Below are 13665 nucleotides of genomic sequence, written 5' to 3'. Positions count from 1 at the left end.
AACGACCTATCACGAGTGCAAGGAGGACATCCATGGTGCTGGCGCAGTAGCTGTCATACAATTCGTCACAGATGCCACGACCCCACCAGGCTGTTGAACACCTTCTGCCTTGACAAGGTCTGGCCGGTCGAGGGACGAGGAGGCCGGCTGGGCAATCCATGGTCATTGACGTGGAGGTGCACCACTTACCATACCATCCCTCTATCCTCCAAGGAATGCATTTGAGTTGCCACTCTACCGAACCAGACAGGTGCACACTCTGTCCATGGACCAAGCCCGCTGCTGCCCTCTCCGACAGTGAAATGGTGCCAATTACAAGGCTGAATATGAGCCTGATATGCAGTGAAAGTCCAGCATCATGGTATCCGGGGAGGGGGCATCGCCAGCGTGGCCCCCAGACGCTCGTCACCCCAGGGACTGGGAGTGCATGCATTGAATGTGCGGTGACAGGGGTTCAGAAAAAGGGGCAATGAAGGCACACGGGAGAGGGGGGGACTCGACAAAGGTACAGGGGTGCCCTGCGTTGTCACGATGGTGCCTGTCGGTGGGGACAGCCCTAAATAAAAATCACAATGCAAACTGGCATGTAGTAGGGAGATTCGGGCGGGGGAGGGGAGGTGCGCCCTGCTCCCACTGCGCACCTCTCCTCTCCCCCGCCGGCCTGTAGGTACGGCGTCGACGCTCGAGTCGTACGGTGGTGTTTGTGAGCTGCGGCGGGGGGACCTGCCCCGGCCGCCAGGCCTTCGGACAGTGGTCGGGGTCACACGCGTCGCTGGCAGCCGTGTCCTCGCGGCGTCGCGGGTCGGCGGTGGGCCCGCGCTCCCTCCCACGAGCATCGGGTGTGGCCGTCAGTCCCCGCCCTCGGCGCAAACTGTGTGCACGGTGTGGCCCTCGCCCCGGGGGCCCAAGGCGGCCCCCTCCAGGGTCCAGGGGGAGCCGGCCCCCAGCAGGCGTGGCGAGTAGGCGGGGATGGAGAAGGCACGGGGCGCCATGCCCTGCAGGGCTTGGGGGCTGGCCGGCGCGCGGTCCAGCGCCCCCAGGCTCGCCGCCTTGGGGCCGGGGGACAGCGCGGCGCCCTTGTGCAGGCGGTCGGAGAGCCAGGAGACGGGGCTGTGCGGGGACCGCGGGGTCTGGGAGCGGGAGCCGCTCGGGCTGGGTGTCCTGCAATGCGGTGAGTGGTGGGGGGCCTGGGTGGGGTGGGGGCCGCTGTGGATGGGGGGGGAGCAGGGAGGAGTGCAGGGGGCCGGCGAGGGTGCCCAGGGTCGAAGCTCTTTCCGACGGCCATCGCGAGGCAGCAGGCTGGACCGAGCGCAGTGCACTGCCTCAGGCTGGGCAGCAGGATTCGCGCTCCAGGGGGGAGCCAGCCCTCCCCAACCACCCCTCCCTCCAGATCACCAGAGCACAGCGCACCATGGCCCACTCACTCAGGCCACGCACCGTTTGTCGGCGGCCGGGATGGGCAGCGGCGAGGAGGGCGGCGGCGCGGGCGCGGCCAGGCGCAGGTTCCGCGCCAGCAGCTGGTGGTCCTCGGCGCGGAGCGGGCGCCGGCGCGCGCGCGGCGTGCCATCCAGCGACTCGGCCTCGCGCTCCGAGGACGTCGTCGTCGTCGCCACGCGGGGGGGGAGGCACGACGGCGCGGGGTCCACGCTCGCGGGACCCGTGCCCGGAGGGTCTGTGCTGGCGGGGCCGACCACTCCCCCGCCCCCCTCCGCCACTGCGGCACCGACGCGCAGGCGCGCCCATGCGGCCGAACCCCCCGGCACACGCGCCGCCTCCTCGGCCAGCAACAGGTACGTGGCGGCGAGGGGCGAGGCCTCGCGCGCGCGCACCGCGCGCTCCACGGCGCATGGTTCCAGGCCAAAGGCCGCCCGCGCGACGCGCAGGACCTCGGGGTCCGGGGTCACTGCGCCCGTGGCTTCGTCGCCGGGGAGGCGCAGGAGGCGCGCAGCGCCGACGCCCGGCGGCGCCCAGCGCGGCCCGCGCGCGACCCAGGGGTGCGCGGCGCACTCGGCCAGGGTGGCGCGCGCGCCGGGGTCCACGGTGAGCATGCGGGACAGGAGGTCGCGCGCCTGCGGGTCCACCCAGGCGGGGAAGCGGAAGGCCCCCGCCACGATCTTGGCCGACAGCGCCTTCTTGTCCTTGCTGTGGAAGGGCAGGTACCCCGCCAGCATGGCGAACAGCACCACGCCCAGGGACCAGACGTCCACGGGGGGCGCGTCGTACTCCCGCCGCGCCACGATCTCCGGCGCCGCGTAGCTGGGCGACCCGCAGTGGCAGCGCAGGCGGCGGCCGGGGACGAAGAAGCCGCAGAGGCCAAAGTCGATGAGCTGGACGCCGCCGGCGCCGTCGAACAGAATGTTCTCCAGCTTCACGTCGCGATGAACGATGCCCGCGCCATGGCAGTGACCCAGCGCGGCCAGCAGCTGCTGGAAGACCAGCGCGGCCTCGCCGTCGCGCAGGCACTTGCGCTCCCGCACGTGGTCCAGCAGGGAACTGGGGAGTAGGGGGGGGGGGGGAGAGGTTTTGAGGAGCCAGGCGTGAAAGTGGGTGCAGGGATGGTGGTGCATGGACACACCCAGCACCTGACCCGCCTCAAAACCCTGGCCGAGGAAATGCCAAACAATGCTCAGCCCACCCGCCGGTGCAGTGCTCCATGACGACGTAGACGGCGTCGGCGGTCTCTGCGCTCTCTAGAACCCGCACGATGTTCACGTGGTTGTTCAGCGCGCGCATGACGCGCACCTCGCGCTCCACGCGCTCGCGGTCCGTGGCGTCGCGCAGGCGCGCCTTCTCGATGATCTTCACCGCCACCTGCGCGCCGGTGGCGGCATGCAGCGCGCGTCGCACGGTGCAGAAGCCGCCCTTCCCCGCCACGGGCCCCAGCACGTAGCCGGGCAGGAGGTTGGCGGCGTCCGGGAAGCCGAGCAGGGGGTCTGCCGCCGCCGCCTCAAACTCGGCGGGGACGGGGCCGGCCCAGGCGGGCGTGGGCACCGCGCAGCCGGCGGTGGCGGCGAGTCGCGCGGGTCCGGGCCCCGCGGCGGCCGGCAGCCCCGAGCCCGCCTCGCTGAAGGAGCCGCTGCAGGAGGCGGAGGAGGGGGTGGAGGGCGCCGAGGTGGGGCGGCCGGGCGCGGCGGGGCCGGGACGGGCTCCCGCCATGCACTGGCTGTTCTGGCGGTAGCCCACCAGCCGTCCCGCCTTGTTCAGGATCGGCAGGCGCGCCGGGCGACCCTGACACGGGGCCGCGCTGGTGCCTTCGCGCGCCTCGTAGGCTGCCGGGGCGCAGGCCTCGCCCCACGCGCCAGCACGGGCGCCGGGTGTGGGCCGGCTCGCTCCCGACGCCAGGTCGTCGGCGGCGAGGCTCATTGTCTCCAGCCCAGACGGCGTCCCGCTGCTGGGGCACTCGTTGGTCGCGCCCAGGGAAGCCGAGTGCGGCCAGCCCAGGTGGGAGCCGGGCGGCGGGGCGCGGATGGGGGACAGCCGCCGCCCAATCAGCTGAGTGTCTGCGGGGTGGCGAAGATGGATGGGGGGGCGGGCGCTGAGTGAGTGGTGCGAGCGACACCAGGGTTGGCGGGTGGGTGAGACTCTCCCTTGGCAGCAAAAACATGCAGACGGCAAGCAGTGAAGTAAATTTGTGCTTGCTGGTAAAATGTGATGCCTACACTCCATCCCAGGAGCGTGTTGGAGATGCTCAGGTGGGACTTGGCAGCCAACAGGTTGGCACGACCAAAGGTCCTTCATTTCACCCTCCTTCACAAGAAACCAGGTTGCCATGGACCCTTCACACATGGGACTCACCAAGGATGCTGTTGCCGGCAGCCCCAGCCGAGGTCACGCTGCTCTGCCAGCCAATGCTGGCAGGGCCCAGGGGACTGTGTGGGCGGGTGATCGCCTCGCCCATGCCGGAGGACACGGTGGAGGGCGGGTGGAACCTCTTGGCAGAGTCGTCGGCCTGGTGGATGCCGGACTGGCCGGCGGGCGCCGGGCCGCACCCGCCAGGGTAGATCCCGGCCGTCCTGCGTGCTGGCAGCCAGGACCTGGTGACGCCGGGCTCATGCCTGCCCACCACGTCGTTTGGCCAGTCCATGGACCAGTAGGAGCCGGGTATCGCCTCGCATGCCATGGGCGAGCTTGGCATGACGGTGGAGACGCCTGCAGCACAGGAGGGTGAAGAGGGTGAGTGTGTGGATTGGGTGGGGGGGAGGGAGGGGCTGGAGAGGGAGGGGTAAGCTGGCGAGAATGCCCCTCCTGAACCCGGTCCATGCAGCGGAAAATTGATATTCAGGTTGATGCAAGAATTAAACTGCATCGCCCACCAATGGAGAGGGTCGAAGAGGGGTGGATCAGGGGTCGACGACGGGCCTAGTGGGCGGGTGCCCAACCGTGGCTGGCAACGCCGCGGTGTCAGGAAGCAGGGTGCAGGAAAGGTGTAGCGCCGAAGGCAGGGGGTTTTGATAGGGAAATATACTGGAGAGCAGGGAACGGTGCACCTCATGGACACGGGCGCGTCATGGGAACGCACCCAAGCCCAGCTCCGTGCCCCGTCCAAGAAACACCCGAGGACACGAGGGGACCAGATTTCTGGGAGATTGCGGTGGACGTCCACAGATGCAAATAGTCAGGATCGATGGCGGAAAGAAGAGCCTCGAATTGAAGGACTCGGGGTCCATGGGATCGGGAGTGGGCAGTTGGGACGTGTTGTCGCCGGCAACCGCGTTGGGTTCGCAGGTGGGGAGAACGCGATGCGGGGCCCGGCGCGGTCCGAACAAGATCCCAACCACCACCAGACCAGTGGGACCGAAATGCCACACAGGCTCGACCCGACACGCATCTCAGCCTCAAAAAAGGATCAGAAATAAGTTGCCATCCAAAAGATGTCGCTTTCTCACCTCCACTGTCGTGCCTGATCATGGCGTTGTCAACCGAATGTCGACGGATCGGGTGACGGGGCGGCTCCGCCCCCTGACAGCCTGTACGACGCCCGGTAGATACAGGAATGGCTCCTCCTTCTATTTGCACGGTGAATATAGCGTCGATCAGGTGGTGCCGGGCATCGTGCCCATCCTGTCGCAACGAGCCTGCAGCTCAAAACCTCAAACGCCAGGGGGCCTTGTCGCACCGCAGCCCAACCGATTTCGAAGTATCTTACTCATTTGGGTAAGCTTTTGCTCATTCTAATCTAATTCACGGCTAATCCCAATGCCCATGTTTTTGCATCGGGCATCGGCACAGCCAAGGCAGGGGCTCTCCCCCGGTCGACCCGGGGCCCCAGACTGACTGAGTGGTTTCGGGGGGTACGATACTCCTGAGGTATGGCCTACAAAAAACAACCAGATCTCATTGGAAATATACAACATTACAGATCATGCAGAGTTGCGTTGCACCTTTTCCTGATCACCCGGGAGTTGACTAAGATCTTGGGGAAGGCAGGCACTACAGAGGCCCTACCCCTGGCGCTGCACCCTCCTGGGCTGTCGGGTCATTCTTGCCGGGCCGGGCGCCACCATCCAGACCCCAGTCGGGAAGGGATGGCTCAGCACCACGACTCTGTGCCACCACCACGCCAGATAAACAGCTCTCGCAGCAGGAACCTGCATCTGCCGCCAGGAGGAACTCCAGCCGAGAGCGCTTGCTCGTCTCCCCCCTCATTTCGACCAGGACGGCCTCTGCCTCAGGTGTGCCACCACATGTCACACCCTTGGCCCGGTGCACCACGCCACGGACCCCGGTGGTCGCCCAAGCCAGCGCCAGCTGGGCCCTCAGCTCGGCGCTCGTTTCGCGCTCCTGGAAGAGCTCCCGTTCCACCGATTCCAGTCGAGTCCTCAGCACCGAACACTCTGCAGCCGCGAGGGCCTGGCCCGAGCTGGGCCCCGTCGGTGCCGGTGCGCCAGGGCGCCGCCGGGAGACCGAGAAGGCGTAGGTCACCAGCACAAACCGCGGCGATGCATCACCGCCGCCTGCCAGACGGTAGCACCGCCGTTGCAGCGTGGCTCCGCCCGTGAGGCTGATGGCCGGGGCATGGGAGTAGTACACCTCGAGGGCGCAGCCACGCAGTCGGGTGTGGGATGCTGCATGGAGGGGGGGAAGGATGAGGGGGGGGAGGGAGGGGAGAGGGAAGGGGTTAGTATGCTGAAATCGATTGTGCATCCCCCCTCCGCGTGAGCTCTGGTGATCTCCGTGTCTTCCTGGAGCACGTCTGTGCTGCCTCCGAGGCTGGTGGTCTCGTGTCCTGCCCATTGCCCGGGGCTGGGGGTCGTCCTGTGGTCGAGGATGCTGAGGAGAGAGAGTGTGGCCCGGCCAGGGACCCTCTCAACAGGCAGGTGGTGGGCGTGCTCTCGAGCTGGTACATCCCGGAGCCAGAAGTGGGCTGGGATGGTGTTCTGGTGCCTCAAAAAGGCGGTGGTGGGCTGGGGAGCGACAGACCTTTCTGGGAGGGCGGTGACCAGGAGACACCGTCGAAGATGCTGCAGGCCCGCTCGTCAAACAGATGCCGACCTGCGGGTGGGCAGGAGGCATGCCGTGATGAAGACTGAGATTGCGGAGCGAGACTGTGCCCAGATCGGCCGGCACCCAGATCCGACACCCAGCCCGGTGACGCGCACCGGAAGGCCGGTCGACGGGAATGGTGCGAGTGAGGTGCCTCGGCCCGTGCTGCAACAGCCATTCGATGCCGGCGTATTCCTCAGACTTGGGGAAGCCAACTCCGTACAGCGCCGATGCCGCATACGCTGGCAAGGGCTCCTCGAAAGGAGACTGAGCCGTGCACAACCCGGCCATGCTATTCCTGGGCATCCTTACAGATGATATGGAATGCTCATGTGAGCCTAAAATGTAACTTGTGTGCACAGGGAGGGAATGCACGAGTCCGAGCAGATTCTTACGATGATTCTCGTGAAGCTGCCACAGCAGCTGCATGGGGCATGCTCCCTGATTCAGACCCATCAGACCAAACCCCCTCGCTGCAAGACAAGTTACTTGCTCGCTATCATATCGGTGGGTGCAGCTGATAGAGGGCGATCGTGACACTCTTTGTGGGAGTTTGGATGCAATTGGCATGGTGATAATTCCATTCGCTGGCACCAGGAACTGTAGATTAAAATGTGCCAAGAGCACTGGTGGCATTGAGAACTGTATATATGAATTGAGAGTGCATCCTCATTATTTTGTTGCTGCTGTCAAATTGTATTAGCAGTCAGCAGCCCAGCAGGTTTCCAATAGTTGACATGGGCACAGTCAGCATGAAAGTGCACCTGTGAGCGGTGACCCGTGGGATGTTTGAGCTACTTTAACAGACCAATCTTCTCAATGTGAGGCTCCATGATACCTAGTCTCATAGGGCAGTCATAGGGAGTAGAGTTGGGAGGCTATGAGTCTGGCTCAGCAATGCTGGACCAGAAGAGGAAGCATTCGGGAAGACTAAAAGACCCCAAATATGTAGATACTACTGTTCCATTGGCCCTTGTACAGACAAAGCAGTTGTCGCATGTCAAGGTGTAGTGAAAGGCAGAGCTACCCTCACCTAGGCGAGAGTTTGGTACTGCAGCTTCGGCCCCCATCCAATGTCATATGGGCCCCCCCGACCATTCTCTCCAGCAACCTGCTTCCCAAGGTTTCATGCGCTGCTGCGGGATGCATACATGTCTCTGACCTTCTGCCCGTCTTGTGGCAACCTGCTGCTGGGTGGGTAGACGAGGCTGGTGTGCAGAATGGGGCGCCCCTCACCACCGCGACGAAGGCCAGTGAATCTTTGGACGGGGCCCATGCGCGATCCACCCTCAATGATGAACTCCCTCTACCATATTCGCAGTCGAGCTTTTAAACGGAGATAATTCCCTCACTTGCCAGACGTGCCCGTATATCTACACCCTCGACAGGCCTGTACGTGGTGCTGTTTGGGGTGGGGGCACCCCTCCGCATGTATGGGCTGTCCGCAGCGATCAAAGCCGTTCATCCGTTCACCGGTCGAGCTGAGCGGCCCAAGGTCCTGTCTCTCACGATAGAGTTCCAGTGGTACGATTGGGGCCCTGATGCCTCTCCATGCCTGCCTGCTGCAGCTGATCAAGAGGGTGCAGCTCAAGCGCAAGGAGGTTGACGACGTCCTGGGAGGGGAGGAGGCTTGGGCAAACGTTCAGAAGACGGACGGTGGGTGGGTGGTGTCGACACTTGGGGGTTGAGCTCGGGGCAGCGCAGCACGCTCGGCAATAGAGCAGCTGCTTCTCGGCAAGGGCCACGCTGCTCTGTTTCTCGTCGCATGCACCATTTTCTTGCTCTTCGCTGGCCCTCTGTTCTGTTCTTTGAATGGCGGGGACCTGATCGGCACTCCTGTCCTTCCATCACCGCCAACCCTCCTTCCATCATCGACCCTCCCTCGCAGTCACCTGCCCCAAGTGCACGTACCACCAGGCCTACTTCATGGAAATCCAGATCAGGTCTGCAGACGAGCCAGCCACCCTCTTCTTCAAGTGCGTCCAGTGCGCTGCCCAGTGGCGCGAAGGTTAGGCACCCCGCTCCAAGGAGGCACACCGAGTTGATACATTGAACCTGCCCAAACATGCAAACCGCTCGCGCCCCGAGCGCCCGCCACGGCACCCGCGCCCCCTGGGCGGGGCGGGCTGGCGGGCCAGCTCTGCACGCGCCGCCGCGCGCCGCTCGGCCCCTGGTCGAATCGCTGAGCCCAGCAGGCCGGTCGAGCGCGGTTGGATCTCGCAGGCGCAGACACGAGGTCGGCCTGCTGGCCGCGGCTGGAAAGGCGGGGGACAGGGCAACAGGGGGCGCTTTCCCAGCAGGAGACTCCGCCGCAGAGTCCAGATCGGTGGCTGGGACCTCTGCCGTCGGAGCCCGGGGTGAAGCACTGCCCGCGCCAGGTCCTCCAGGATCAGGCCCTGATCGAGCCGCGCAGGCTGTTTTTGGCACGGGGGAGGGCGCCGGCCAGCCGCCCGTCGCCACGAAGACAGGGACGAAGGACGTGCTGGGCGCCGGCGACGCGCCGCGAGAGTCCGAGGCTGCCCTCACGCTCGGCGCGGCGCCGGCGGGACGGGAGTCGGAGCTGGCCGAGTCCAGGCGGCAGTACACGCGGCTCAGCGGCGCGGTGCAGGCGCTGACCGCCGAGCTGGCACAAGCGCAAGCCTCGGCGGCCGAGACGGAGCGCCGGCTGTCGGCCGCCGCAACGCACGCCGCGTCGGATGCGCGCGAGCTCCGGCGGCTGGGCGCCGAGCTGGCCGCGGAGAAGGAGCGCGGCGGGGCCCGCGGGCGCGCCGAGCCGGACCCCGGGTCGCCGGGTGCGGGCCGGGTGGCGGAGCTGGCCGCAGAGCTGAAGGGCCTGCGGGCGGTGCAGGCCAGCCGCGACGCCATGGTGGCCGAGTGGGCTGCCGAGGCCGCGCGGTCCTGCGCCCTGGCGCAGCAGGCCGCCGCCGAGCACGCTTTGATCCTGGAGCGGCTGGAGGCGCGCGAGGCCGAGCTGGCGGAAGCCAGACGGCGGCTGACCGAGGCTGCCGAGGCGCAGGGTGCCGCAGCGTCTGGTGGTGTGGGGCCGGGGTCGGGCGTTGCTGAGCCAACCGGCGACAACAACGCATCTGGAGTCGAGGGCGGCGATGCGGAGCTCAGACTGGCCGCTGCACTGGCAGCCCTGGAGGAGACGGAGGAGGAGGTGGATGCGCAGGCGGCCCTGATCGCCCGGCTCCAGGCGGAGGCCGTGGAGGCCGCGGAGAGGCTGGCGTCCGTCCAGAGGTGCGCGCGGTGTAGTCCCCGGGGGCCTGGGCGTGGTGTGGCCGGGTGGTGGATGTGGCTGCCGATGTATGAGGAGAGGGAGGGAGGTGGAGGAAGGTGAAGAAAGAGGACACTGGTGGTGTCAGAGAAGCATCACATGGGGTTTAAAGCACAGGCCCCCTCGGCCGACAGTCTTTGCGCATGAGACCGGGGTGTTTGCGGTGACATCAGGACCAAGTACCTGATCCTGATCAGAAGGCCAGCAGGCATTGCACATCCACCGCAACTCAGCCCGCCCTCATCTCCCTCGCCCAGTTCTGCTGCGGCTGATGTGGAGGCCGGCAACGAGCTGCTGGCGGCCGCTGAAGCCGCCCTCCAATCCATGGGCACCCGCCTGCGGGCTCTGGAAGAGGGCAGGGCAGAGGGTGATGCGGGGGCAGAGGCCGGGCTCAGGGCCGAGCTGGCGTTTTTCCAGGCCGAGCTGGAAGCCGAAATGAAGGTGGGGCCCGCGATGTCTCGGTGCCATTTCAGGGGCCAGGGGGAGAGGACCGGGCCCCCAGATGCATCGCATGTGTGCATCTTCATGGCGTCCTGGCAGCTGTGACATGCTGGCTTTGGACTCACCGACCCATAAGATATTTTGCCTCCACGATCCAGTTTTGCGAGCAGGCGGCACAGCGAGCCGCTGCGGCTGAAGCGGAGGTGGAGCGCCTGAGGAAAGAGGTGGGTGGTTGCGGTGGTGGCTGGCTGGCATGGAGATTGATCAGCAGTGGAAATTGTGTCCAATAAGCAGACCAGGCCATGGACCAAGCTCTGATCACGATGCACCCGGTAAGCACAGACGCTCTCCTCACCGCTGCCACTCCACCGCACCCAGACCCCTGCTGAGGTGCCCAGGGACCTGTCAGAGCTGGAGGGCCTGATCGAGCGGCAAGCCAAGGTGCGGATCCGCTGTATGGAGTCTAACTAGGTGCTGTTGTTACCGATGTTGCTGCGCTCTGCAATGTGGCATGGGGTTCAAGGATGTCTTCCAATAGATCCTATGCAATGTCTTGAAGCTGCTACATCCCTGTGTTTACATCTCAATGACAGGCTTTGGCGGATGCACGGGCAGAGGCTGCTCGTGCGGCGGCTGAGGTCGAGCGGCTGACGTCGCAACTGGAGCGTGCAAGCCCCGACGGCATGGCGGCGGAGGCCGCGAAGCCTGCCCCTTCAAAGAGCCACGGTTCCTGGTCCCTGGGAGGTAAGTCATGGTTGCATGAGTGCGGAGGAGCAGACTGAGGGAGTTCATGGCCTGAGGCCGCCCTGTCCCCAGGTGCCAGTGAAACTTTCGCCGGTTGGGGACCCCTCAACCGTGCTGGGCATTGCGGGGTATCGTGCACAGCCTGGTCTGCTGCACAGTCAGGTTGCGCATACTCACATCGCCCCCTGCTGTACCACCCCTCGATCCGCCCTTCCTGCAGGTCAAAACGGCGCCACCACGAAGGCAGCCGTGTCCCTGGAGGCCGCGCTGCAGCGCATTGCTCAGCTGGAAAGCGAGAATGAGGACCTGAGGAGCGACGCCCTGGAGCGGGACGCCATCCTGGCGCAGTCGCGGGAGTTCATCGCTAGCACCCTGGCGGGCTTCAAGCTCGGATCCAGCGCACAGGCGGGGCCCTGACCCTAAGTTTGAGTGTGCTGTGCGGGTGGCGGAGGATGCCTCCCTCGTCTCTTGCTCCCCTTGTGAGTGCTCTGGTGTAGCGACGCAAGTGTGCAATGAAAGAGGGAAAGGTGCGGTTCAAGTGCTTAGGTTGCCGACTCTGGGACCACTGGTACGTTGCAGAGCCCCGTCGTCGTCGGCACACAGCCTCGCTTGCAATGAGGTTGCAGCCATCTCAAGCCTCGCATCCGTCGGTCTGTTTGGTGAGTCATGCATCGGTCCCCACGTCGCCAAGGTCTGAGGCATGCACCGCCTCATCACCGGGAGCTTCAACACCCACTGCATCGCTGCCTGTGCCAGAGGCTGGGGCGCCAACCACATCGTCAGCCCCAGCTCCCTCTGGAAGTCGTAGCACGATCTGAAGGTTGGGGGGTGCCCACAAGGGGAGAGCGCGTGAGAAACTAACTGGCTCACAGCTGGTAAGTGGTGATTATGCAGCTTGAGGCTTGCCAGAGGCTGGATGCCTTCGCATCGTCAGCCACCCGGCCGCACCCCTCTCTCATCGACACCCCCTCCCATTCTGCCATCCCGCCTGCCTTTTCTGGTTGAAGGAAGGACTCGCCCTCCAGCGCGCCTCGTTTCCTTTTCCGCAGCGCCAGCTTGGTGTTGAGGTCGTGGTACCCGACCCTGTCGTGGGTCCGCCTGAACAGGAAGGTGCTCTCTGCATGACGATTGGTATGGGATTGGGCAGGAGGGTGATGGGCAGGAGGGTCATGTTTGGTTAAGACTGCTGCCTTGATCCGGCTATGCCCCCCTCTGACAGCTTGTCCAGCGTCGGGCACACTGAGTCTTGATGGACCATCACCCGACCCACATGTCCCCCACCGCAGCCCTATGTCCTCCTCTTTCCGCTGTCATAAGTCTGCGCCCCTCTGCTCACGTTTGTCGTCGTATCGTACGCTGCTGTCGTACTCCCGCACCCACTCGTAGTCGCCCTGGAGCTGCCGCGCCGACAGCGCCCCGGAGTCTGGCCCAGCGGGCAGCGTCCCACTGGGCACCAGCAGCGCCACGAATCTGTCCAGCTGCCCGTCTGACTTCCGTTGCGCAAAGGACTTGAGCTGGACCGCCTGCGTGGTATGGGCGGTGAAGTGTGGGTGTGTTTGATCTTTAGGAAGGTGGTAATGTGAAGCCCAGTCTGGGATTGGAAGACCGAGGACCACGCGATGGCGCCATACTCCTTACATCCAGGTCTCTCTGCGCACACGGCAGTCTGCCCGCCATCCACAGGCTCGCCAAGCCACAGCCCATGGCCTGAGACCGACCTGCTTGACCCTGGAGAGCTGCCCCTGCTCCAGCCGCGACAGGCGATCGATGTCTGCCACTGGGTCTGTATCGAAGAGCGCAAGCACGTAATTCCTGCCCGCCAGGGAGTCATCAGGGAGGACTGCAGGGGCAGGGGCGAGGGTTGGGAACGCAGCATGAGCCCATCAACCAGGTGGATGCAGCAATATCTCCTGCCAGAGTGCCTTGATGCCTTGGGCAGCCACATACCACGCTGGCTGGAGCGGCGTCACACGCACAGCAGCAGCTGGTTTTGGCGCAGAGGTGATCTCATTCACACCGCCTACCCTCGCCCCAGGAAGCAGTACACGACACCGAGACTCCCACCCCCACCTCACCTGGAAGCACTTCCACAGCCGTGAGCTCGGGCTTGGTCGCATGCACAGGCGGCAGCTCGGCGGCAGCAAAGGATTCCTGGGCGAGCGGCGGGGTGCATGGCTGATGTATTCTGCCAGGTGTCTGTCCAAGCGACCAGGCCTTATGCGCCTGCCTGGCGTGTCAGCCGCTGCATGACGCACCCAGAGATCTGATGGCGGTCACAACCCCCCCTTCAATCTTCTCCAGGCCAGCCTGGGCCCAGTCTGTGTGATGCAAAACTACCAGCTGGCGCCACTGCCACCAACCTCCCAGCCACCCCATACCTCGATGGTGGCAATGCGTGCTGCGACGTCTTCGCCCAGCTCCTCGTCAGCGGCCGCATCGGCGCCTCGAGAGGCACGCGAGTCGGGGCGCTGGCTGCCCTTGTCCGCGCCGTGCCCGCTGGTGAGGTAGGAGGTGCGGAGGAGCCAGGAGACCTCCGAGGCGGAAGCGTGCTTGCCCTTCTTCCCGTTTGCGGTGTCCCCCGTCTGCAGAGATGATGGGAGGGCCAGAGCCGGGTGAGGAGGGCCCGGGGGGGGGGGGGGGGGGGGGTTGCCAACGACAGAGTCCTGATTCGGGGACGTGCGCTACCTGCTGCAGCCCGCCTACGACGCCGCGGCGCGCGC

At 65.4% G+C, this 13665-nt stretch overlaps 4 protein-coding genes across 4 annotated transcripts in view; 2 read left to right on the top strand and 2 right to left on the bottom strand.

Moving 5' to 3' along the window:
- Positions 1 to 848: 848 nt before the first annotated feature.
- F751_6079 (MAP/microtubule affinity-regulating kinase 3) lies at positions 849 to 6774 on the bottom strand (the record flags this gene model as incomplete). Its single annotated transcript, XM_011402173.1, has 8 exons — positions 849 to 1161; positions 1630 to 1886; positions 2040 to 2493; positions 2636 to 2946; positions 3184 to 3500; positions 3796 to 3949; positions 4064 to 4149; positions 6600 to 6774. The coding sequence occupies 8 exons, from the start codon at positions 6772 to 6774 to the stop codon at positions 849 to 851; spliced, it is 2067 nt and encodes a 688-aa protein (XP_011400475.1).
- Positions 6775 to 8024: 1250 nt separating this feature from the next.
- On the top strand, positions 8025 to 8496 carry F751_6078 (DNA-directed RNA polymerase III subunit RPC10; the record flags this gene model as incomplete). Its single annotated transcript, XM_011402172.1, has 2 exons — positions 8025 to 8139; positions 8372 to 8496. 2 exons carry the CDS (start codon positions 8025 to 8027, stop codon positions 8494 to 8496), a joined length of 240 nt encoding a protein of 79 aa, XP_011400474.1.
- Positions 8497 to 9346: 850 nt separating this feature from the next.
- Positions 9347 to 11362, top strand: F751_6077 (hypothetical protein; the record flags this gene model as incomplete). The annotated part of the gene is made up of 6 exons (XM_011402171.1): positions 9347 to 9723; positions 10018 to 10201; positions 10360 to 10425; positions 10580 to 10642; positions 10795 to 10945; positions 11166 to 11362. 6 exons carry the CDS (start codon positions 9347 to 9349, stop codon positions 11360 to 11362), a joined length of 1038 nt encoding a protein of 345 aa, XP_011400473.1.
- A 449-nt stretch (positions 11363 to 11811) lies between these two features.
- F751_6076 (RNA polymerase II-associated factor 1-like protein) overlaps positions 11812 to 13665 on the bottom strand; it is a gene marked incomplete at both ends in the record, with an annotated part of 3462 nt that continues 1608 nt past the window's right edge. The window contains 5 exons of the mRNA XM_011402170.1: positions 11812 to 12062; positions 12282 to 12468; positions 12664 to 12785; positions 13021 to 13096; positions 13324 to 13527. Of these exons, the coding sequence (XP_011400472.1) occupies positions 11812 to 12062; positions 12282 to 12468; positions 12664 to 12785; positions 13021 to 13096; positions 13324 to 13527 (840 nt within the window). The remainder of the gene's footprint in view (positions 12063 to 12281; positions 12469 to 12663; positions 12786 to 13020; positions 13097 to 13323; positions 13528 to 13665) is intronic.

Source organism: Auxenochlorella protothecoides, assembly GCF_000733215.1.
Source record: "Auxenochlorella protothecoides strain 0710 unplaced genomic scaffold scaffold81, whole genome shotgun sequence".
Taxonomy (NCBI): Eukaryota; Viridiplantae; Chlorophyta; class Trebouxiophyceae; order Chlorellales; family Chlorellaceae; genus Auxenochlorella; species Auxenochlorella protothecoides.
The sequence above is the reverse complement of the archived record's forward strand: the minus strand, read 5'-3'. Positions and strand labels throughout refer to the sequence as shown.